The 27,357-nt window shown below is 37.4% G+C and overlaps 1 protein-coding gene across 2 annotated transcripts in view; it reads left to right on the plus strand.

Moving 5' to 3' along the window:
* Positions 1 to 557: 557 nt before the first annotated feature.
* adcy2a (adenylate cyclase 2a) overlaps positions 558 to 27,357 on the plus strand; it is a 165,292-nt gene continuing 138,492 nt past the window's right edge. For both annotated transcript variants that reach the window (XM_073871868.1, XM_073871869.1), the window contains exons 1-2: positions 558 to 1,035; positions 9,224 to 9,421. In XM_073871868.1, the coding sequence (XP_073727969.1) occupies positions 661 to 1,035; positions 9,224 to 9,421 (573 nt within the window). In that variant the 5' untranslated portion in view covers positions 558 to 660. The remainder of the gene's footprint in view (positions 1,036 to 9,223; positions 9,422 to 27,357) is intronic.

A 27,357-nucleotide genomic window follows, 5' to 3' on the forward strand; every position in this document is an offset into this window, starting at 1 on the left:
TTGTTACAGAAAATAACCTATATAATCTTTATAATAATTTTGTCTGTGTCCATTGCATATTGCGACATTTTACTTCCTCCGTGGTATAAGCTGTTCCGGGTCAATATGTCTATCTTGAATTTTTTTGTTTAGTGTAAATGCATATATCGGATACAGTCAACAAATCCGAATTGGAGATAAAGATTTGCAGTGCCATAGAGGGTTTTGCATCTGAGCTCTTTATTTATTTTCTAAAAGTTATTTTAGCGATTTTACTATGAAGTAAACAGAAGAATGAATTCAATTCACTAATTTGGTTTGATGCTAATGGATGTCGTCATTTTTGCAATGTTCTTGCATAACACAATATGATCTGTGTTAAGTATTATCTAAAATAGCTTTCATTTGTCCAATATCTTATCTTCTAAGTTTGATAATCCAACAAAGGCTGGCACATTAATGTCTTACCATAATACTCCTCTCTGTTTGTATCTCTTCCCATTTCTCTCTCTCTCTCTCTCTCTCTCTCTCTCTGTCTTATTCACTCACCACCCCTCCTTGCCTCAAGCCAGACCCTCTCTCTCTCTCTTTCTCTCCCTCACACATACATATCCGCACACACACGCTCTGCTTCCCTCAGTCTCACTCTGTCAGTCTGCACTTCAACATGTTGCCTGAGCGATGCTGCGCTCCACAGTGGAAGCCCTCCTGCCGGTGTACCGGCCGCGCTCCGCAGCCCCAGCGCCAGTTCTCCATCTGAAGGACCTGAGCGAGGACCCCCATAAACCCCAGCTGCCACCCGACAAAGAGGAGGACTGCACCGGCTCCATCTGGAGGGAAGCCATGGGTAAGAGGAGCTACCTGCTGGAGAGGAGCTCCTGGAAGGGAGGGGACGGAGCGGGAGGAAGCGCGCGTTGCCGGAGACAGAAGTCCTCGGACTGGCTGTACGAGTCGTACTATTGTATGAGTCAACAGCACCCACTTATAGTGTTTCTGCTTCTCATTGTGATGGGCGCCTGCTTGGCTCTGTTGGCCGTCTTCTTCGCCTCTGGACTGGTGAGTGTTTGGACACTGGGGGGACTGGAAATGGTTTGGGGCAACATTGGGTTGTACCGGGGCAGAGAGCTTGCTTGGTGCTGTGCAACTTTGGAGAGGGGTGGTTCAAAACTGTTAACAATCCAGCTACAAGTCAGATTTTTTTAGATGGTGTGATCTGTTAATTAATTAAATTTTCCGTGCCTTGAAATACATCAAAGAGTGTTTGTTCTGATGGCATCAACCATATGCTTGTGTTGACATTATACAGTATGTAATCTGTCTCTTCATAGCATCATTTCTGTGATTCACGTGACGCCATAAAAAACAGCGGGGAATAATCAATGTCTGGGAGGAAAAGGAACAAGTATATTGGGAAAATCAAGGGACTTTGTCACGGCTAATTAAACAGTGCGAATCAAGCATAAACTATTAACCTGACAACTTTAAAGCTGCTTGCATTTTCATCTCGTATTCAGTCGAGCAGAGCTGAAGCATTACACTGCTTTATAAGATCCTCCATAATGCAGACAATGATGTGTTAACCATTAGCTGAAGAACTTGTGTGTTTTATAACCAGACTTTTCTGATCAATCAAATAAGTTTCTGTGTATTGTTTTGAGATTTTAATTTTAAGATGGGAAAATGACGTTTTATTTGTATATTGTAAATCCAAACCTCATGATATCAACAACACCATTCCATGCTGGATTGTTTTAACCCAAATTGCTGTATTGTTTCAAACCATAATTGGGTAAAACCAACTGTTTAAAATTAATGTAGAAAATGTCCATATTTGTCCCAAACATGGGTTGAAACAACCCAACGTTTTGATTTATTTAGTTGGGTGTTGAGTTTGTTCATATTTTGAAGCCACCAAGCACTTTTAGAGTAAATGATTGATTCACACATCAGTTTCAAAACCTCTATGAGTTCTTCTGTGAAACATAAAAAGGAGAAGATAGACAAAATCCCTTTAAAAAATTTAACATGGTTTTACTACAGTAACCATGACTTATTTACTGTTTCTGTAGCAAACCATGGTCATTTTGTGGTGATAATCTGTGGCGGCTCGTAACTTCTTTTCAGAGGAGGCACAAATGCAAAACATCGTGATGTGTGTGGATCATCATGTCAAAATAGGTGTTCTGTGCGTCATTTAAACCTATGTGCATTGCACGTCATGTCAAAATACGTGCCTGCTGCAGACGCTTCAAAAGCGTTTATGATAAAAGAGACACTCGCATTTGCTAGACGCTCGATTAATCAGATGTATAATTAAAGTTTAATGTTAAGTAAGTGTCTTGCGAGACGTGAGCATCTCTTTTATCATGATCCCTTGCGATGCGTATGCAGAAGGCACGTATTTGGAAATAACACACGATGCACATAGGTTCACATGACGCACCAAATACATATTTCGTTTATTTTGTCTTCTCGGAAGAGGAGGTACTGGCCGCCACTGGTGATAATGTTTTTTGGTTTTAACTGTAGTAAAACCAGGTAGGTTAATTTTCTTAAAGGGAACATATCAATGAAAATCTGACTTTTTCCATGTTTAAGTGCTATAATTGGGTTCCCAGTGCTTCTATCAACTTAGAAAACGTGAAAAGGAACAACCAAGTAACATAGTTTTGGTAAACCATTCTCTGCAAACGCAATTGTGAAAAAATAGGCCATTGAAATTTTCCTCCCTGTGTGATGTCAGAAGGGGATAATACTGCCCCTTAATCTGCACTATCCAACCACGACACTGCCATTAAAGGCGGAGTCCACGATGTTTGAAAAACGCTTTGGAAAAAGAGACGGGCCGACTACCAAAACACACTTATAGCCAATCAAATAAAATCAAATGCCGGGTTGCGTATGTGTGGGGCGGGTCTATCAACAGAAGGTTCAGATTCTATTGGGGTAGGGGCGTGTTTGTTTAGGTGATTTCAAATATCAACATTGGCTTTCAAACATCATGGACTCTGCCTTTAAGTGCAGAGAGAGAAGGAAAAAATACCTGACAGCACAATTGAGTTTCAATTTTAACAAACCACCATTATGGTGATCAGTGTTTGCATTTCATCCTTTTTTTGCAATTACATGGACACACCCAAAAACGGCACATTTTTGCGCACTCCTATGAGACATGATATGATGTTATGAATTATCTGTGAGGTATTTTGAGCTAAAACTTCACATACACACTTTGGGGACACCAAAGATTTATTTTACACCTTAAAAAAAGTCTCATAAAATGTCCCCTTTAAAAGGACGTTAGCGAGTGACACTTTTTGTCCCCATTCACTTTATTGCATAGCAGTAACATTCTTCAAAACTCATATGGGTTTGGTACAACATGAGAGCAAATGACGTTAAAACGTTTATTTTAAAGTGAACTAACCCTCGCAAATATTCCAAGTAAAATATCTGAAAGTCCTGCCTGTGCTGTATGCCGAAGTGTGCGAATGCAGAAGTTTAATTGGATCGGGGAACCCTTGAGACATAGAAGCTGCAGTGTTGTTGGCATCTCTGAATTAAAGTTTTGTGTAGATGTCGCTGGCTCACAGGATGAGACGGTTTACACAGGCTTTCCCAGAAGCTCTGAGGTATTTCCATCACCGTCCGTGTAAAAGGAAGAATTCATTCATGCAGGACACAGGAGCAGATCTGCCAAAATACTTCCATCCTGTGCGAGATTTATGTTTGCCTTTATTCAAATTTAGCAGCAGTGGTGTTTTAAAATCTGCGGGGAAATACGTTTCACCAGATTAAATCAGCTCTCTGCAAAGATCGGGAAGAGATAAATAAGCCATGTTTCACAGTATGACATCAACCCCAGTGCAGATCCACGCACTCGACGTGTGCTACTTTCTCTCTTGTCTTTTGACTGTCTGACCTAAATCTTCACATCACAGTGACTGTCGAGCCATCTCGCTCGGGTTTGCTCAACCGCCCCTGTTATTCCCTCGGTTGCATGCGTTGCATTGATTGCGAAAAGGTTGCAGGCACTCTTGCGCTCCGAGGGAATTTTTTTTGTGTTGTATTTTAAAACACTGACAATGAGCTGTATTCATTCGGCCTTTCACCTCGAATACGCGACCGCTGGTTCGGTAGTGGATAGTGCTTGTGGGTTATAACAACAGCAGACTCGTTCTCATTCATTTCACACCAACGCCAGAGTTTTGCTTGCAATTTTTATTAGGGTTTCTATTAGGGTGTCTTGAAAGCTGAGCAACATCAATTATGCATGAGTCTTATAGTTTTCTGTGCTGTGAGTGGTTTTGTGTGTTTTGGCACAGAGGATTAAGATGAAACACGCCAAAATCACACCATGTCATATCCTATAAATCATCTTGATGTTGGTGTATACAGTACCAGCATATTTATTTTTACTAAGGCTAAATGGGATCGGAGTTTGGTCTTGATTTGGTGACAGAGAGGTTCAGTGTTGTACAGAGAGAAATAGAAAGGCTGTAAATGTTGTTGATCAGGGTGTGTCTTGCTCTAATGCTGATGCTTTGGGGTGAAGGGTCTTTTTACAGACGTCATGGGCTCTTTACACACTGTCTGACACCATCAGAGGCATCTGGTTAGGGCTCAAATCAGTTTAGACGTCCCTGTTTGGCATCTCATGTGCATTAGCTTGGATCCTGCCTGCTCATGTATTTCATTATTTCCCTCCATGAAGAGGAATTAAAAATGTATCAATATTTAAATTGACATTTTTCCAAATTTCTTCCAGGAAATGAGTTTAGTAATTGAGCCATGTATCCAAGTTCCGAAAAACAAAGATAAAATATGCGACTCTGTCTGTGAAATCCAGGCTAAAGATTAGGAGCATCAAGGTTTGATTTCACATTGTTTTCAATCTTTGACATGACCTTGCTCAGTTAATATCAAAGATATCAAGTTTATATTCACACAGATTGTTCTTTACATTATGTAGGTAACAGTAAATCACAAAAAAAAAACTTTAGTTGGGTTTTCACAGATTTTGCACCGGAATCTAGGTGTACGAAAAACAAGAAAAGCTGAGACTTTCACACATACTTTACAATATTCTGCAGCACCGAAATAAGCAGAACAAAATTATTTTCAGGAAATATAAGGCATGATCTGATGAGACAGTAATGTTAGGTGGGTCCAGGGACACAAGTTGATAAGTTTATGCAAACAAGCTGTTTTGCAATCAACGACTACCAATAGGAGTAAAGACAACAGAACCCTTGTGATTTGTCTTCTGCTGAGATAATAAAGTATTGGCAGGACGGAGGAGAAATTAGTGTCATTGTGAATGATTTCACTGGTTGGTGAGATATGTCTCTGCCCACTTGAGTGATATAATAAAAAAATATGAAACCATGTCAGACATTGCCAGTGTTCCTAAGCCTTGTTAAAACCAGACCATTCTAAGTAGTAACTGAGTTATTGTCTGGTAAAGCTTCATAGACAAATCATTTCCAAAGGGGCGTCACCAACGGACGTTATATTAGACTTTTGCCAGATCCAGTCGATAAGACAGCAATAACATCTTTTTTTTTTAGATATGAAGGCTTCGAGTGTTGTTCTTTGCTCGGGTTTTCACGAAAAAGTAAAGTTTAAATTGCTTAAAACAGACACGATAGCTGCATCGAATGAGTGATGTCCCACGGCGGCATCCATCTTTGTAATGTACAAAATCTGCTTCACCGTCGCTGCGCTGTCGATATTGTGTAAAGCCCGCCCCAACGTTTCTGATTGGTGCAGCGATTTCTCGGCATAAGAAATTACCTCTTTGCCAAACTAATTGCAGAGCAAATCAAAATTTGCCGGAAGTTGTCTGGGTTTTCCCAGGCTACAGTATTCCAATATTGTTTCCAGAATATATTTCGTTTTGCATTGTTCCCCATTGCAGTTAGTTTATAAACAAGTACTTGTATATTCTAGAGTTTGTCACACCACAGAAAAATGTGTTATGAATCACCAAACAAATTTGATAAAAAAATGCCAAATAAATAAAATAAGTTATCAAAATCTTGGAAAAATAGGCAGGATTATCTGCTCCCAAACACTGGGGGCGTATCCGCTGGCGACGCTAAAACCACACCCAAAAAACGTAATCCAGTTTTTTACTGCATTGGTGTAAATGTTGTAAATGCAGTACAATGCCAACTGAGGCTGTTGTTGTTTAGATTACATGCACGTATGCGCGGTTGCAAACAAAACATGTGAGATTTTGAATTACTTACGCCTGTGGTTGTGACTCCTAAACCAGGTCTTTTTAAAGTTTTGACTGCTCCAATAGTTGTAAACAAGTGAAAAATCTGGCGTCAAACTGAGCCATGTTTGTAAAGCAGTCATCTCTGAAATGCAGCCAGGGAACAAACTTATTCGCAATTATGTTGCTGTTCGGGAAAACTAACTGCATCCACTGTTGTCTTAAGACGGGGAAAGCTAAATAAGATTTTCTTCTACTTACATAAAAAACACACTTCTTTTGTCGAACTATCTTGCTAAAACAAAGTTGTTGCGTGCTGTGCAGTGATACCGGTGACTTCTACTCAACGTAGCAATGCTAATGCGCGTTCTCGCTCTCACTTGACGTGCAGGGCAGGCGTGCTTTTCTCGGGGTAAAGGCCCATAAAAGGAATATGGGGTCAATCAGTTGTAATGGATACCCCCATTCGAAAAAAAACTTGTAGGAAAAAGGAAGTGGGAGTTTGGCTCAGTTTTTTAGCTCAACTGCTTTTTTACACTTTGCTGATGTTTAGCACGAGGGTTACAACTCTTAAACTGTGTTAATAAGTCAGAATGCATGAAATAGTATTAAAGGGACAGACAGTTCTATCATCATTTACTCTCATGTTGTTACAAACCTGTATACATTTCTTTGTTCTGATAAACACAAAGGAAGATATTTTGAGGAATGTTCATTCATGAGCCCCATTCACTTCCATTCAGTATTATTTTTTCCCCACTATGGAAGTAAATAAGTTTGGGGTGAACTATCCATTTAATGTTTAGTAGCAAACAAACTCGATATCAAATTAGGACGATCATGATATTTTTAGCAGCAAAACATTGTATTTGACTTTTAAAAGTGTAAACAATGCAGGTGACATAGAAATCTGTGTTCATAATAAAAAATGTATGTTTCAAAAGTTCCAGATTTTTCTTTTGGGGGCTAAAATTTATATATTGCTAATTTACCTATTTGCTAACTCCTTGAATCCTAAAATTTCAAAAATGCATCCACAGTCCCTTCATTCATGAAGTTTTGTGAGTGTTAACTACAGAGATTACAACTTACAGCCAAAGATATGACATATGACAAAATTGAGCACTGCTATTACAACCCAGTCAACATGTGACATCACACCATTCTCATACCGTAATAATCACAGTGTGAGCTGTATACTGTATGAGCTCATTGTGATTTCAAAATGTTGAGAAGGGAAAAAGAAGGCAATACATCACAAGGGAGACATTTTATTTTCCATACCTCGCTAGGAAAAGTTGAAAACTGGAGGATCACAGTGATGTCACACCATTCTCATACTGTGAGATGAATTTAAAATATTATAAAGTAACATGAAGCTCATTGTGAATTCAGAATGTTGAGTTCATGCTCACAGTGAATGTGCTGTATCCTCACATCGTGACAATAGCTCATGATGTGAGGTCATACCACACTCATCGTGCGCTCATACTATGGTCACAATGTGAGGTCACGACAAACTCACAGTGAGTTTGCAGTGTGGTTACACTTTTAGATCACTGTCACCCACACATTGTAACAGCATTATGAGGATCTTGTAAGCTCAAACTGTTGACTGGGAATGCAACGCTCAATATGGCTGCTCTGGCGACGGATGTCCCACTTTACCATTACAAGAACCAATCATCAAATGCTAAAGACTGGCAGTTTTTTGGGGGAGGGGCTCTGTACAGAGTTGCACGGAGCACTTGCCAACCTGTGCCCATGCTCAGAAGCTGAAACGACCTTGAAAAAATATTTTGAGCTTAAAAAACATAACAAAAGCTATGGCACAGTTAATGTTAGGTTTAATTGTTTTTTAATTGTGATTTTAAAACATGATTTAAGAGAGAAATTTCTTTACCCATTCAAATACTGTATAAGACTTTAGTCATGTATGAATGAACTCCCCGGAGGCATTGCAGTGATGTAACCTCCCTAAGGGGATTGTGTTACTCTGATTACAGTTACATGATAACAGCGGTATCTAAACCAGTGTTATTGAATCAGTGGCCCAATATGTGCCTCAACAAACTTCCAAAGGGAAATTTAAAATGAAAAAGACCAAAAAGCTATAAAACAGACTAAAAATCAACATTTTTATTATAGTTTGGCTATTTCTGTAACAAATACACATTTGTCTAGGTATGCCAAACTGTAGAATATCTTATTAGTAAATGGTGGGGTTTGAAGTGAAAAAAAGTTGATCTGAACCCAACAAATGGTTGCATGCACTGAAGGATGGGGCAGTAATTGAAGAAGTCGTGGAGCGGCGACTTACTGACCCACTTAAATGCTTTTAACTCACAGCTGTAGCCACACAGAAAGCACTTACTGAAAAAGTTATTAAACACCGAGACACATGGGAGAACAACCCCCTAATGATGTCGTCGATAAGTTCTGGGCTATATGGATAACCGTGTAAAACAAACTTTGGTTATTAAAGTGCCGTGAAGCCAATAAAGCCAGAGGTACACAGTCTGTGATAGCACATCCAACTTTGTTTAATCAATATTGATGAAAGATGCTCGCGGCACACGCTGTTTACTTTCCTAGAACCAGATTTCCTCTACTAATATAATAATCTTTCATATTTCACCTGAAATGTCTTATTGCAAAGCTGGAATATTTATGTGGAAAAAATGCATTTATATGGGAAAGATACTGACTTACTTTAACAAAGAGATGAAGCAGAAGCTGATGGATAAACGAAAATGTGCAGCCATTTTCTAAGTCTTCTTTAGTGGTGATGTGATCCTGTTTAAACTTAGCAAGGGACACTGTGTAACCTATAAAGATTAAGAACAGAAACACACTTTTCATTGCTCAGCATAGGTCAGGATTCAGGCTCACAGTTTGCCAGCGGGCTCTCTGGGCTTTTGGCTTGATTTGCAGTGAATGGTTTATCAGATGAACTGTTATCCAGTGGCTGGCGGGGGGGAGCAGTTTAAGTCTTTGTGTAACGCCACCATCTCTCCGCAGGACATCGAGGATCACGTCGCCTTCGTAATCACCGTCCCCACAGCGCTGGCTATTTTCCTCACTATCTTTGTCCTGGTTTGCATCGAGTCCGTCTTCAAGAAGCTGCTGCGGGTTTTCTCCCTGGTGATCTGGGCCTGTCTGGTTGCCATGGGTTACCTCTTTATGTTTTTCGGAGGAATCATCTGTCCCTGGGATCAGGTAAGACGAGTGTGTTATCGGCCCCCTGAGGCTGTTTTATTCACGGGCCCTTTACCTGATATATCTTGCATGATGTATTCACGAGAACCGGTGGGAGAGAGTCTTGCGAGTGCATTGAGGATTAACGCGCTACTCGGTTAAGGGGAAGGTGCATGTGCATTGATATACAGGATGCCCTCCAGATCCTTATGAGGTAATTAAATTCCTCTTAGATTTGCCTTTGTAGAGACATTTTTACAGGTTGCACAAAGTCGTATCTGGTTTTATATGTGTAGTACATTCACACAGTGTCTTTAATGAGGCACAGTGGTGGCATTAAGTGCATTTAAAAAAAATCACAATAAAGTTGCAGGATGTGATGTATTACGTGCTCAAGTTGATTGTTGATTCAGTTGAAAACAAGACGTATGCTGATTGTCATGATAGCCGCAACTTTGAAATTTCTGATGCATTCTCCCAGAAGCACCTTTCCACTTATTTACATCACTGTCAAATGTTTATGGATTGGTCCACTGAGCAGTAGCCCACCTCAACTTACTACAGCATTTACTAAATGAAAAAAACATAGCAGTACTGTAGTTTTGTTTCCATTACCCTTCAAATTGCATAAATTGAAGTTGCAAACTGAAAATACAGCCAATGGTAATACATCAATTTAGCAAAAACTCGAATGATGTGTATTTTTGAACCCATTCTCATGAAGTGCATATAAATAGCACGCAGTGTTAAATGTCGTGCAATACATACACCAAATTCCAATTTTGCATGTATATGATACGCCAGTTCTTTCCCTTTACTTAATACGACGCATCTTTTCGTTACGTTTTATGTATTGGTTTATATTTTTTTCTTCAGTTTTTTAAACCTTTTTTTCGCTTGGGTTTGGAGTTAGATTTGGGATTTGCTTTAGGATGTCAATTAATATGTAGGTTTCTTCATGTTTTTGTCTATTTTTAAACCATGGTCTCTTGGAATTGGGGTTTGAATTGCAGGATGTCATTTTATGTAACAAAAAGTTGTTCTAACCCCAATGGGCAATGATAAAATAACAGAAAAAATGAGAAACCAATACATAAAGCGTTTTCACAGAAAAACCCGTCCAATTGCTCCTCAAAACTAGCCCAATCACATTTTAACCAGAATCCCACAATCATGTTCCGGGTGTAAAAATTGCATTTTGGCCGGGTTCATCTGCTATAATTCGCATTCACGTGGCTAAATATCACATTATTGGGGACGCTTCAACCTGCGGACATAAAAAACAGCCAGCGGAGAGTTGGCAACCCTGAAAACGACATGAAAAGATGCCCCGTATTAAGTGAACAGGAAAGACTGGCATATCATATGCACGCAAAATTGGAATTTGGTGTATGTATTGCACGACTTTTCACACTTCGTGCTATTTATACGGAAATCATGAGGATGGGCTGATATATCACAAAGCTGCAATGGAATAGTTTTTCGCTTTTACAAGTCAACTGACGTACATAAAACTCACATGATCATCCTTAAAAGATGCAAAATTACGTACGTTATCCTCGTAGAAACACCTCATAAGCTTGTCACACACTGGGCAAAAAGGGAAGCGTTGCCTTCCATTCAGAGTATCATGTGCTCGAATTTTAAATGTGTTGCACAACACGTCGCTTCTTGCCCAGTGTGACCCCCAATACCTGGCCATCCTTAAGTGTAATAGCGTTTTCTTGTTATTAAAGTCCACGTGACAATGTCGTGATTAACTTCCATATTGTGACATATTTCAGAGTGAAACACAATATCACACAATGAAAATAGCGGGCATGGTTTGTGTTTTTCACTGTAAATTTAGTAGATCTAGAAAAGTAGACGTTTCATTTAGAAATGGAACTGGCAGCAGACTGACAGTTGGAGGGGGCGGGGTTAAAGGATTTGTTCGTTTTCTTAAAAAAAATCCAGATAATTTACTGACAACATTCCAGGATTTTTCTCATTTTAATGGACCCCAATACTTAACAGTTTTAATAGTTTAAAATTGCAGTTTCAACAGAGTTTCAAAGGATTCTAAACGATCCCAAACGAGGCATAATGGTCTTATCTAGCGACAGGATGGTCATTTTTGACAAAAAAAATTAATAAAAAACATGCACTTTTAAACCACAACTTCTCGTCTATCTTCGGTCCTGTGACGCGCCAGCGCGACCTCATGTAAAACGTCCTCACGTCAAGAGACAATCGTTCCACTAGATAAGACCCTTATGCCTCTTTGGGATCATTTAGAGTCCTTTGAAACTCAGTTGAAACCGCAATTTTAAACTGCATTAAAACTGTTACGTGTTGAGGTCCATTAAAGTCCATTAAAATGAGAAAAATCCTGAAATGTTTCCCTCAAAAAACATAATTTCTTCTAGACTGAACAAAGACAGACATCAACATTTTAGATGACATGGTGGTGAGTAAATTATCTGGATTTGTTTAATAAAAAATTGACTAATCCTTTAACAGATGCTCCCGCCTAAGCCGTCAAGCTGATGTCATCAGAGAAGGATTGGCACAAGACGGTGGAAGTACATTTTCAGATTTTTGATTCATTTTGATTTATTATAAATGGTTTATAATGAACACTGCAATATTCCATTAAAAATAAGAATGGTCAGTTTTGATTTCATGGGTACTTTAACGCATAGAGAAGAGCATGGCCTGCGACTCATTTGATTCAAAATACTGGCTAGTGCGGTCGATCGCAGTTGTTTTTACCGACATATACACAAAAATATATCACAAAAAGTTTTTGGTAATCTGTAATGGAAACCAGGCAAGTGACTTCAAAAGTTTATTGGGCTGAATATTGTCTTATATAAGATCATGTTACATTTATGCATTTGGCAGATGCTTTTATCCAAAGCGACTTATAGTGCATTCAAGCTCTACATGTTTTTGTTAGTATTTCCGTATGCGTGTTCTCTGGGGATTGAACATGTGAACGTTTGCACTGTTAAAGCATTGCTTTCTACTGAACTGAACTACAGGAACACGAGATAATGTGCATTGACTTTTAAATCAAACTGTTATTTTTATAAATTATGATATTATCAATTGCATGACAGAGTATGACCCTTTTAAAATTTAATTTGGTACATCAAATGTGTTCACTTTAAGCCCTTTACACATATTTAAAGAATGTTACTGTAAAATTTGAACCTCCTTAATGATGATTGTATAATGATCTGTGCGATACTCCCATAACAGCTGAACCAACCCAATGTTTGACCTGTGAGTCCGGCGAGGATTGTTACGTTTAACATTAATCAAAATACTGCAAATGTGCGATCACACCTGGGATTTCACATAGTAATCATCGTTGTGGCTCAGCTATTCTGCCCTTTCCTATTAGCGATGGAAAATGTTCCCCCCTTAAGGACCAAAATGAAGAAAAACTGACATCATCTAGTAAAATGGAATAAAAGTGAACTGAATAGAGAGCGTAAGCAGTTAATGACTCGCGTGTTAAAATAAGACCCGTGTTTGTCACTAACATATTGTATCTCTGGAGTGGGAGACATATGGTGAAAGACAAACAGTGCTAATGTCAGCCGTGTAAGAAGGAATGACTTCCTGTGTTAGTCAATATCTCCGCTTGGCTCCAGATTAAGGGACCTCTGTGGAGGATTTGTCATGTCGCGAAAACCACCCAAGTCAGTTCTCTTTACAGCCTCATGATGAGTCCTCGAAGAAAGCTGTACACCAATGGCTGATTAATTATTTTGATTTGTTTTAGTTTTTGTCAATGAGCTGCAAGAGTGTCACTGCACATAGATCAACTTTACATATTGTTTTTTTTTAAACATTTATTTTATTCTCATACCTTTTATTAAACATCACAGTATGTCATTCTTACCAGTGTCAAAAATTAGCCTTTAAGCAGACTTTAAAAAAATCTGAAAAATACCTGAAATATAATACAAATACAAAAAAATTTAATAATACACAAGATTATTAATAAAATATTTTTTCCATGCCAGAATATATTTTAAATAATATGGGACTAGGGATGGGACGGTATGAAAATTTCATATCATGATTATAGTGACCAAAGTTATACGGTTATCAAAATTATCATGGTTTAGTTAAAATGATTTATTATTCATGTCCCTGAAATTATTTCTGTGGTTTTAAAAAATAACTCTGTCTAATAAGTTTACGGTGAATGAATAGAATACATTATCCCTTAAATGCCTTCTTGTGCAAAAAACTATGTTGCATGTGCGCGCCTGCGTCAAACTGATTTTAAACGATAAAACTAACCGTCAAGACTTTTTATTGTGGTTAATCGTGAAACTGGTAATCGTCTCATCCCTATATGGGACAATGTCTGTGTTATCCAGGCTAAAGTCTCATAACCTAATAATGAGGTTAGGATCATCAAAGTTTGATTTCAGTAATTGATTTCACATTGATTTCAATCTTTGACATTTTATCCTTATTTAAAAAAAACATTATATCAATATTAGATATATCAAGGTTATATTTTCACACAATGTTCTTTACATTATGTAAGCTGATTTTATGTAGAAATAAGTAAATCACAAAAAAAATGACTTTAGACGGGTTTTCACAATCGTCTCCTTAAATAACGGACTCCTAAGGTAAATAATATAGGTCTGTCTAACAGGGCCGTACACAAAATTTTGTAAACATTGGGATTTTGCTAGGACAAGGGTCCCTAAGAAATGTCCCTGCTCTACATATATGCATTCAGTTGAGCCAAAGAACACATATACAGCACTCCATTGGGACAATAAAGGCAAAATAAGAAATGTCTAAACAGTACAAGGTGAATATGAGACAAAAAGTACAGAATGTAACATTTTATGTTTTACCTTTTTTAAAATACACATTTTACCAACTCAATGGAACAATTCTAATCTTATGTGATTATATTTAGACCATTAAATGACAGGTGTTCAGTGATGAGCTGTGTTTGTTCAAACATGAAAAACAAAGAATGTGTAGTATCAGTTTGATCCATTGCTTCTGCAGTCTGAGTCTAACACACATGTTTCAGAATGAGAGGTAGTAGTTGCTCTTTGTTGGAAAAACATGTATGTGTTAAAACATTATCAGATGTTATTAAAATGTAACATTCTGTACTTTTGACTGATATTCATTCGATTAATTTCTTGATTCCACAGCAAGCACGGAAGTTTTGTCTTTACTGTCTCAATACTTATGTGAACACTCTATAGGCCCTATTTTAACAATCTAAGCGTATTGTCTAAAGCGTATGGCGCACAGTCTAAAAGGGTGTGTCTGAATCCACATTTGCTAATTTAATGATGGTTAAAATGGTTTGTGCGCCTAGCACACAGTCTAAAAGGGTTGTTCCTATTCTCGTAATGAGTGTGTTCTCTTTAAAAGTTGTTTTCTTTCAGTCATGGAAGTAAAATTAGCAGGCTTTTAATTGCTGTAAATAGAAAGGATAGCCTACATGATAAGTGTAATCTCAAAAAATAATTTCCAAATATGCAAGAAAAGATTTGTACTCTAAAAATACTTCAATACTTTATTTGCAACAAACAGGAGATGACAAATTTACAAAAGGAAAGTTTCAGCACTCAGGCAGCGCCGTGAGTGTTTTAAAAAGCATTACATAAAAATGTTCTCATGTCACCATACCCAGAGGTACAAAGGGGTAGCATTTAAAAACATTTCAAAATAAATTCAATATTTGCATTGGTTTAAAGCAAAAAATTAAATGCCTTACCAGGCTATAGGTGAAGCAGGTCTTTACGCATCCTAATGTCCCGTAAACGGTGCTCATTTATGTCCAAGAGACTTATAATCTTTTACATTTTATTCCTTTAATTTTTCATATTTAAAACGTTTGTGAGCTGCTGTGCATCGATGTATATGACGTCTCGTCTCGTTTATAGACGCATATTACTAACGCACTCATTAAATAACAAAAACAATATTGCATTGACTTTAGACTTTAGACCAGGTTTTTGTTGGTCAGTGGCGTAGTCTATTTTAGTTGCCTCAAAATGGCCACGTGCCAATAATGTGCTTGAACACACCTCATTTTCAAACCAGAACGCCCAAGAACGTGAACATAATAACTGCGTCGGGCTCAAACTAGCAAAAAACACTTGCGTCACGCATTGCGCCGGGTGTAAGATAGAACCCTAAGTGTGTTGAGGAACACATTGTAATAATGCTTTCCCATCCTGGGCACAATGGACTGTGTCAGTAAAGTAAACATAATGTTACAGAATATTGTTATGTTTAGTCTATGCTTCATGAATCATTTTCTTAGAAAAGTGAATTTAGGTAAGGCCATGCTGTCTAACATCATAATTATGATTTAGTGTTTGTATGCTCTCAGAAATAAAGGTACAAAAGCTGTCACTTGGGTGGTACCCTTTGAAAAAGTAGAGCTTTGTACCTAATGGGTGCATATTAGTATCTTAAAAAGTACAGTACATATTGGTACTTCAAAGATTCATATTAGTACCTAAATGGTACATATTATGACCTTTTTAAAGGGTAGTATCCCAGTGACAACTTTTGTACGTTTATTTCTAACAGTGTAGGGTTTAAAGTATTTCACATTTTAATTTTAGTTTTACAAAATGTTATGGCAGAAACATGGCTTTAATAAAAACAATCTGGTTCAGTGACTGATGTGAAACTGCTAGAATATGAAGCATACATAAAAATATGAAGAAAATGTATATGATACAACATATTTACTATAAATATAAAAGTGGAAATCAGAACCAACAAAAAATGAATGTACTGTAAAATCTCCGTAAATTCTACTTTCAAATCCTACATAAAAAGTCTACATTTAAACTTAATGGAAATGCAAACAGACTGTAGAATTGTACATGGTTATTTAGATTAAATGTTTTATAAAGCAAGTGGTAATTGTAGACAAGTGGTCTCCAACATGGTGCCAGCAGGCACCGGGTTGCCTGCACAGAGTCTGTGAGTTGCTCGCTCATTCTATTAATAGCCTCAATTTTAATATCTATTTATTTCATATTTTTTATATTAGCTTGGTTTCTTTTAACATATTAAGCAATGATAAACCATCAACAACTAAAATGAAATAAAACCAGCAAGCGAAAAGAAAGTTTTGAGTAGACAACATCAAAAAAGACGGTTTTATCCATTGTGGTGGCCCTTGCTCACAAAAAGGTTGGAGACCCCTTATGTAGACTACAGTATATGGCCAGAAGATCCAAACAGCACACCCTTATGTGCTTGATGATCATTTCATTTCAAAACCATTGACGATAATAGCGAGTTAAACCTCCCTGTACAGCTATAACAGCTTCCACTCTTCTGGTAATGCTTTAGTTGTTGTTGTAACATGACTGCAGGGATTTGCCTCTATTCAGACACATACTGTACTGTGTGATTGGGTCTGTTTTCCCATTCTTTTTTGGGGGGGGGCATTGATATTTTTGGAACAAAAGAAAAGCTTTATTTTAACACAATCTATTTTTATTTGTACGTATAAATTTGACTTTAACGTCTCCAATGCCACATTAGTTTTATTTGTAGCCATGCTGAGTACGAGCAATGTGCTCTCAGACAGTTTTGAGGTTACTCAGACGTCAAAGGTGATTTTAATGCTCTCTGGAAGGCCACGTACTTCTTCAGTTGCTCTGTTGCCCCCTGAACCCCTCCACCATTAAATCCTCTGCTCTCTGGACCTGACTGTAACATAACAGTGAACCGTAACAAGCTATGAGTGCACGTTCTAAGAGATCTCTTGGCACCGAAGCAAACGGCCGGTGCCAGCAGGTGTCGAAATGCTTTATGCACCTCAGCGATAGTGGAAAGCACAAATCTACACCACTTCCATAATGGCTTCTCCCGTGTGTCAGGTCACAGCGGTCTACATGTTTTTGGTAAATGCACCTGAAATTGCGTTTGAAATGCCAAGTGAAATCATGGAGCGTTCAGGGCAGCATAAAGAGATGAGTGCTGTCTTGGGTCAGATACATTGTGGATAGGTCCGGGTCAAAGGTGTCGCTGAAGGGCTCCTGTCTGGCTCAATTAAAATGACTGTGCTGCTAATGTTTGGTAACCGTAGTACATTTTATTTTTCTGAGAAGTGAGATGAGACAGGCCGAAGAGCAGGTTATTAATTGGGCTCTTTTGTAGGGAGGCAACAATGAAAAACAGTAAATCAAAGAATTAATTAAAAGGTTGCGGCAAAATTACATTCCCCACTGCTTTCATTTAGATTACAAAGCTCATTAAGATGCTTGGATGCTTTCCCATCTGCTGTTTGAAAATATCTAAGCTATTGTTGCTGGCCTGGGTGGGTCCATTATGATCCAGATGTGTAGTCATCTCCTGGTGAGATTGCTTGGTAAGAATGCTTGGCATGTGAATGGTTCTGGTGTAGTCGGGTTTCTAATTTGGTTTTAAATGGTTTTGTTATCTTTACAAGAGTAAATGTCCTCTAACCAAATATACTTTGTCTCCAGCATCAGACAGACAATTGTTAACTTAGAGTTTTACATTCTAGCGTACTTTTGACAATAAAGAGACACGAATCAGTACTGATTGCATACAAGGGTGTTTCCTTATTTTTATTCCAATCAAATGCTCTCTAAATGTCCCTCCCACAACACACACTTTGACCCAATCCCATTTCTACCCTTTGCCCCTACACTTTCCCCTACCCCTCCGTTTAGTGCATTCATGTGAAGGGCTAGGGATGTCTCAATTGTCTTTTAGTTGGAGTGGTAGTGGAAAGGGCCAAATAGCCCTTCAAATTAAAGAGCCAGTAAGATGCCAATTTTAACCTATCACTGTTTATAAGTCCCGGACAACAGGTTTAAATGCATGCAAGGTCAAAAAACATTTTCCCAAAATAGAAATTTTAAATTACCCCATTTCTCAGAGATCTCCAAACGATTCGTGTAAAGCCGTTCAATGACTCAGTCTTCTTAAACTCCAACTTTCAGTAGCCTACTTTGCTCTGATTGGTCAACTGAAAGAGACCACAGATCAGCTGCACAGACCAACAATAGTGCAACATGTATTGACCTAGTGCTCACATGATTTACTAAGAAGGCATTATCGATATCAATACATATCATTCATTATTAATCCAAGCAATAAAAACGATAATAGAAACTAACATTTTACACTCATTAAAGCATTTATGTAAGCTAACAGGACCATAGCAAAACCGTAAGTAAGCATGCGTTAGCCGCTTGCTAACGTGACTCTCTGACAACAACAACATCATTCATCATTAATCCAAGCAATAAAAACGATAATAGAAACTAACATTTTACACTCATTAAAACATTTATGTAAGCTAACAGGACCATAGCAAATCCGTAAGTGAGCATGCGTTAGCCGCTTTATAACGTGACTCTCTGACAACAACGACATCATTCATCATTAATCCAAGCAATAAAAACGACAATAGAAACTAACATTTTACACTCATTTAAGCATTTATGTAAGTTAATCGGGTCATAGCAAAACCGTAAGTGAGCATGCGTTAGCCGCTTTCTAACGTGACTCTATGACAACAATGACATCATTCATCATTAATCCAAGCAATAAAAACGACGATAGAAACTAATAATTTTACATTCATTTAAGCATTTATGTAAGTTAACCGGGTCATAGCAAAACCATAAGTGAGCATGTGTTAGCCGCTTCCTACCGTGACTCTCTGACAACAATGACATCATTCATCATTAATCCAAGCAATAAAAACGACGATAGAAACTAATAATTTTACATTCATTTAAGCATTTATGTAAACTAACCGGGTTGTAGCAAAACCGTAAGTGAGCATGCGTTAACCGCTTGCTAACGTGACTCAGAGTCGACTCCCTACTTTAGTGGCCAATAACTTTATTAATCGTGCACTTTTTGGTTGAACTACTTTGCACATTGTTTACATTGATGGAGAGCTACATGACACACTGCAATACAGGTCAGTTTTGATTTTGCATCTGTGGCTCTTTAAAAAAAATTAGGACCTCAATTCAAATGAAGGGGTAAGAAATGTGCCAACATGGCTGCTTATGCAAGTATAATTCAAGTCTTTATTTCACATTAATAAAGTTTAACAATTAATGACAAATATAGTTTTTTTACATTTAATCTTGTGCTCATATTTAAATGTAATTTAAAGAAACGTTTGCAGAAAATTGCTAACATACCACGTTAAATGTAATAAAGTAACTGTAATTGGACTGGCATTCTGAAACACCAGGACTTTCCCCCGGTGTGCCACATCCGGAACCGATCAGACTGTGGGAACCGGGGCGCAATCCCATCAGGGGGAACTAGGACTGATTGCTTTCAATGGCGGCACACCGGGGAAATTTTCTGGTGCTTCAGATTGCCGAAACGTGACAAACCGAAACGTGAATAGATGGAGAGAGAGATCACGTGGGATCGCCAACAGAGAGGTATGTGGTGTCCAGGGCCACTTTTTAGGATTTACCCACTAAACTTATGACTACAAGTGATGGCATCTTGATAAACATTGCATCTGCTTTGACATAGGATGTATAATTATGTGTGACAGTGTAGTAGTGGTGTCCCATTTCTTAGGGGAATATTTTTTAACCCTTTCCATCTGTTTCAAGGGGCATGGGGTGAGCGGTAGGCATAGGGGTATAAAATAGAATTAGGATTAGGCTTCTCTTTGACTAACAACTATAGCTGAGCAATTCCAGTGTTATGGATTTGACATTTGCTATGAAAACTTGTAATATGATTTCTCAGAGAATGTTACTGGGGCAGTACTTTTTAAAAATGTCCTAATATGTACCATTTAGTTATAAATATGTGCCTTTGAACTACCATTATGTACCTAAAGTACTAATGTACAATTGAAGTACTAATATGCACTCTTTGGGTATATAAAGAATATTGTACCAGTTACAGCTTTTGTACCTTTATTTCTGAGAGTTTGTGCTCATGCTTTCTATCTTATAGTAGAAAATATACACGTGTTATGTATGTGACAAGTTTTCAGGAGACATCATGCTTTGTATTCTGTGATATTAAAATGCACAAGAAGCAATAATACCCAACAAAAGGAGAATTAAAGGCTCTTCGAAGAACAAATAATATTGATTTTATTTAAATTTTCATATGCACATTTATGTAGAGGAAACAATGTTATGGATGTGACATTTCTCCGTTATAGATTTGACCATTCTGAAAGCTCCACTTACCTAAAATAAATAGGAAAAAAGGTTTGAAGACCTCACATTGGTATTTAACCCACTAAATATTGACATCTGAGATATCAGTATGGTTAAAAACTTAAGGTTGACATTTGCTAAGGTTGATATTTGCATGGAATTGCTCAGCTAAGTCACATTTTAAAGGCTGCGTTCCCCAGAGGTGCCGTTTGTCAGTGGCATACGTCATTGAGGTTGTCAAACTTTACAGTACATATAAAAGTAGGAAAGAATGCAGTGATTGGGAAAAAAATTTATACTGTTTTTCTCCTCAAATGAGACAACCAAATGACGTATGCGGCACACAACCTTTGAAGGACTCAGCCTTCTTATTGCCTAGATAAAAAAACAGGCTGTTCGATATTTCTCACCCCAATTTATTTTTTCAATCGGAACTTATTTTAATATTTTCAGTGAAATATGTAAATACAGAAAATAAAATAAAAGCTCAAACATTTCATGTGGTTTTTAATAAGTTACAACATATTGATAATCATCGTTCCTGTGAAAATCACCAGTACACAGTTCATTCTCAGTCCACGACTCAACAAAGAGACCCATGGTGTGCAGCACAGTTCAGCTGCTGATTTAAATGCAGAGTCTCACGCATCTGCCAGGTCGTGCTGGCTGCAGGGCATAGAAAGCAGCTACAGATTATACTTCATCACTCTTCACATCTTATTCTAAGAATTTACTTTATGTTCTCAATAGATGACTCTCTGCAACTTCTCTCTTTCAGATGATACAGTGATGTGTGGCCCACTTCCTGATTTTTTTTTGCATGTTTGTCACACTTTAATGTTTCAGATCATGAAGCAAATTTAAATATTAATCAAAGATAACACAAGTAAATGCAACATGCAGTTTTTAAATTAAGGTTTTTATTATGAAGGGAAAACACAATCCAAACCCACATGGCCCTGTGTGAAAAAGTGTTTGCCCCTCCTGTTAAAACATAACTGTGGTTAACTGAGTTCAGTTTCTCTAACCACACACAGGTCTTATAACTGCCACACCTGTTCGCAATCAAAAAAAAAATCACTAAAGTAGGACCTGCCTGACAAAGTGAAGTAGACCTCAAGAAGATTCTCAAAAGCTACTCATCATGTTGAGATCCAAAGATATTTAGGAACAAATGACAAAGAAAGTAATTGAGGTCTATTAGTGTGGAAAAGGTTATAAAGCCACTTTTAAAGCTTCGGGACTTCAACGAACCACAGTGAGATCCATTATCCACAAAATGGGGAAAACATGGAACAGTGGTGAACCTTACCAGGAGTGGTAGGCTGACCAAAATTACCCCAAGAGAAGCGACGACCCATCCAAGAGGTCACAAAGACCTCAAAACAACATCCAAAGAACTGCAGGCCTCACTTGTCTCTTTTAAGGTCAGTGTTCATAACTCCATAAGAAAGAGACTGGGCAAAAATGACCTGCACGGCAAAGTTCCAAGATGAAAACCACTGCTGATCAAAAAGAACATAAACGCTCGTCTCAGTTTTGCCAGAAATCATCTTGATGATCCCCAAAACCTTTGGGAAAATATTCTGTGGACTGACGAGACAAAAGTTGAACTTTTTGGAAGGTGAGTGTGTTCCATTACGTCTGGTGTAAAAGTTACACAGCATTTCAGAAAAAGAACATAATACCAACAGTAAAATATGTTGATGGTAGTGTGATAATCTGGGGCGGTTTTGGTGCTTTAGGACCTGGAAGACTTGCTGCGATAAATGGAACCAGAAATTCTGCCATCTACCAAAAAATCTGTTCGTGACCTCAAGCTGAAGCGAACTTGGGTTCTCCAGCAGAACAGATCCAAAACACACCAGAAAGTTTACCTCTGAATGGCTGAAGAAAACCAAAATGAAGATTTTGGAGTGTCCTAGTCAAAGTTCCGACCTCAATTCTACGGCATGACCTTAAAAAAGGCGGTTCATGCCTGAAAACCCTCCAATGTGGCTGAATTACAACAATTCTGCAAAGATGATTCTGCCAAAAATCCTCCTCAGCGCTGTAAAAGACTCATTGCAAGTTATCGCAAACGCTTGATTGCAGTTGTTGCTGCTACAGTAAGGGTGGGCCGACCAGTTAGGTTTAGGGGGCAAACACTTTTCAACACAGTGCCATATGGGTTTGGATTTTGTTTTCACTTCATAATAAATACCTTCATTTAAAAACTGCATGTTGTGTGTTATCTTTGATTAATATTTCAATTAGTGTGACAAACATGCAAAAAATTAATAAAATCAGGAAGGGGCCAACACTTTTCACATCACTGTATATTATGTAGAAAGGAAATAGTGTAGACTATTCTGTCCAGTTGTAAATTTATTAAAATAATTATTTAACTTAGTCATTACATTTGTTTATGGTCATCTATTTCCCTGCAGATTGCTATTGAGGGGGTCTACCAATCAAAATTAAAAATGATCCAATTATCAGAAAACCCAACCCTATTATCAATGCTTTTATTCTTTATCTTACATCACTCCCTCCATTTATTTCCAGTTTATTAGTGGTTTCAATCAGAAATAACCTCACTTCATCTTATTCTCATTCAAGGCTGCTAATGCAACAAGCATCCTCCTCATGTTTACAGAGAGACCTTATTGAGAGTCTGTGCCAGTCTTATAACTAGATTCTGGAGACAACGGCCTGGATGAGAAAATCAATATTTACTTAGTTATATACAGAAAGGTAAAATCACAGATAGAAAGACAGCCAGGAGTGCTCCAGTGGGAAACGTCATAAAAAAAACAGCATAAATAGTGCAGATATATAACTTGCTTATTTTAATGTTTTGGTCTCTCTCTTGTCACGAGAGGAGACTTCATGCTGTTTCTGAGCGTCAATGTGGTAACTAGGAAACCTTCGAAGTAAAGGTCAAGATACTGGTCATGTGTGAGAAGGACGGGCTGTTGTGCTTTCCATCACCAAACAAGCACTTGTATCTATGTCCCTTGTGGCTTTATGGCTGTTGACATCTGCTTCATTATTTTGCCGGGATGTACATTGTAAAACTTCGGTAAATAATGCTTAAAACATAAGAAAACATTTGTTTGATTGTTGTTAAAATGAGGCTAAATAAGGTTCATAAGCAGGTAGATATGACCAAAGGTGATGTGGTCATTTTAATCATAGTGTAGGAAACAATATGCAGTATAGTTTATAGCTGTTGTAAGTCATAAACAGGGGAAGGTGGGGTTTCCAGTGTTAGCTCAGGATGTTGCTCGCACGATCATAAAAATCTCATTAAAGTCAACGAAAAGCCTGTCATTCCGGAACCATCAGCTTTCTTTCTCTCTTCCTTCCTCGGTTTACATTATGGATCTGTGTGTGGTGGTAGAAAAGAAGAGGTTTCATAGCAGGTGTCATAGCTTTGTTAATGTCTTAAGCCTAAAATCCTGTTGGCTGAGAGAAATCGTCTCTTAATGGCCAATCACTTCTCCTCTGTGTGAGGTCCATGACATGCTTGGTACAGTAACAGATAGCATTGGGAGATAACTGTCTACTTGAAAAAGTGTCACTAGTATAAAGGATAAATATATAGTGGATATATGTCTATGGCACTCTTGTTTTGCCTAACTGGCCAGCTAACATTTAATATATCCTAAATGTAATTGTATTTTACAGTTTTTGCATAATTTGACAAAATATATCTCAATTTGACAAAGTGACATTCACACTAATTCCCCATTTATTTTCTTCAGACACCACATATGTCATTTAATCTCAAGTATGCTCTTCTATCTTCTATCATATCAGAGCTCTTGGTAAACAAGTGCACTTGAAAAAAAAAACATAGATTGGGTACAGAATTGTTGGTTGTGTTGGATACATATATTTAATATTCGGAATAAACTGAACTGATCCTCGAGCGCTGCTGTAAGAGAAAACAGTTTGCACAAATGCATAAAAATTCACAGGTTTAGTACATAAAGCCGGTGGGTCAGACTGATTGACATTAACTCTGGAGAGCTTTGCTGTTGTAATTACTGTACTGCTGTGAACTTGAGATGAGCCACATCTGCAAATTTGAATGTGTTTTCAGGACTATACTCTAGATTTTCTCATTTGTGGTGATGAATGATTTCAATCACTGTGATGAATCTCTGACATAAATGAATGCAGAGCAGATGCAATGTGAAAAGACTGGAGCTCAGCCAATAGAGACACTTTCAGGGCACAACAGTAGAGAGTTGATAGAAGTAAAATAATGTAAAAGTACAGTAGTTATAGGGGTGATTCTTTGTTAAAATACATTATTTTGTGTAATACAATGTTAAAATGGTTTAAGGTAAAAAAAAAAACTTTTCACATACAATACGTTATAGTAGCTCCTGCATACATTTTTGGAAGCTCATCGTTCTGAAAAGTGTAATGTGCTCTGATTGGCCAGTTGATCCTATGCATTATGATTGGCTAAACACCTATGATTGGAAATGTCATACCCCTTACCATATTTGGATACTTATGAACTCTCGAAGCTTAAAGAGATGAATAAATATATTGTAATCAGTGATTTTTAATAGTGTCTTTTGAAACGCCAAATAAAGTACACACATGTGTCTTTTTAGGAGACTGCAATTGTATTTATCGTGTAAAGCAGTGTTGCCAGATTGGACTAAGGATTTCCAGCCCAACTACTGCTTAAAACCCACCCATTTCAAAAAATACCAGCCCAAAACGCATACTGTTATTATGACTTTTATACAATAAAACACACAGAATTTATTTTCTCATTTAACAACCAGACTAACAAATCGCACCATGCAGAGCTGGGGGGGGGGGGTGGTTTGTTTTTCAATACCTGGTGCAGCTTATGCCACATATATGCAGTGCATCTTTTATTAAATATAATTAATATATTTAAATTTAATAAAAACCTCAGAAGAGGACTATATTTTAATTGTTCTTGTAAAACAACAGTTCTTCTCTAATAATTCTTAAATCATTGCATTATACTTTTCTTTTTATATTAGTACTTAAAATGTGTGCTTAATTTAATTTATTTAATTTATATTATTATTTAACTTAGACCCATGGGTTTCATCTTTCAAAAGATGACAGGATTTTCCTGAACCATATTGGCTACACTGAACCATAACTAATTTAAACATCGCATTATATTTTAATTTATAGTTTGTTTTTATGAAAAATAATAAAAGTGATGTTTATAGTCGAAAATAAAACCCCACCTGTTGCATCAAAAATCAAGCCAGATTTTAAAGACCCACACAATTAATTTAATTCTAGCCAGACATGACAAAAAGGAGCCCAAGTTGTCGAGAACCCGCCCAATCTGGCAACACTAGTGTAAAGCTATAATAAAACTTATTGACAGTTATAAAATCCAAGCGGTTTTCACAATTTTGCATTATTGCAAAACAGATTTACAGTAAATATATACAATATAAGTACAGGCAGTAGAAACAAACGCATGAAATACATACTGGTCAAAAGTTTGAGAACACTCACTTGTTCTTTATTTATAGATATTTTTCCACATTACGGAATAATAATAAGCTCATACAAACTATGGCATAACACAAATTTAACAGTTGATGACTAAAACAATCCAAAATAAATAAAAACTCTGTTATATTTTATCATCTGAAGCGCAGTTACCCTTTGCCAAGAAATTGCAAAATTGCACTTGTGTCATTTCATCAAGAAGCTTCTTGAAGTTTCATCTTGGGATGAATTTTAAAGGTGCAGTGTGTAATTTTTAGAAGGATCTCTTGACAGAAATGCAAAATAATATACAAAACTATATTTTTAGGGGTGTATAAAGACCTTTTTATAATTAACCGTTATGTTTTTATAACCTTAGAATGAGGCGTTTTATCTACAAACACAGAGGGTCCCCTTACGTGGAAGTCGCCATTTTGTGCCGCCATGTTTCTACGGAAGCCCTTAATGGACAAACTTTTTTTACTAAGTTATCTCCGACGATGACATGTTTTTCCGGTGGCGGCTACCGTAGCTTCTCTTTGCGTTTTAAAAACAAGGGGTGAGCAGTGGACTGAGCCGTTGGTTGCAATTTGCAACCACACTACTAGACATCGCTAAAATTTACACACTGCACCTTTAAAGAATATTGAAGTTCACATTTAATCTAAATTATCTATTTGTTTTCTAATAACAGAAATAAATCTATTTGCACAGGTATATTTTTGTCTACAAAAGCAATTTCAAGCATTTAACCATACACCTTCAGATTAAATGATTTTTAAGATCATAGTTAACATTTCAATCAACTGTTTTAAAACTTCTGACTGGTAGTGTATATATAATGCATGCTACATGTTAGCCAGCTACATAACATTAACCTGCTGCAAAATACATCCCAAAAAAACAAATTTTTAAAACTTTAAGATGTCTGCTGGAGCCAATAAGGCATTAGTCCAGGCAGGGCCATAAGGTCATGCATATTGCTGAGCTCTGCAAATCTCTAATGTTTCCCTCCAATGTTATTACTATGTTTAAGCAAATCCCTTATCCTCACACCACAAAGGCATTTTGCTCGCCCTTAAGTGAATAAAAATCTTATCTACTACAGGCAGCCCGGCAGGCCTGTTGACACTCTCGCACAAATGACTTCACCCGAGCAGAACCGAGCTGAAATCAGCACACAGTCGTACATTACAGTGCATGCTTAAAAGGGAACAGCAAAGCGTCTATTCATTTCGTAATTGAATTGTTTATCTAATC

Source organism: Misgurnus anguillicaudatus, chromosome 10 (assembly GCF_027580225.2).
Source record: "Misgurnus anguillicaudatus chromosome 10, ASM2758022v2, whole genome shotgun sequence".
NCBI lineage: Eukaryota > Metazoa > Chordata > Actinopteri > Cypriniformes > Cobitidae > Misgurnus > Misgurnus anguillicaudatus.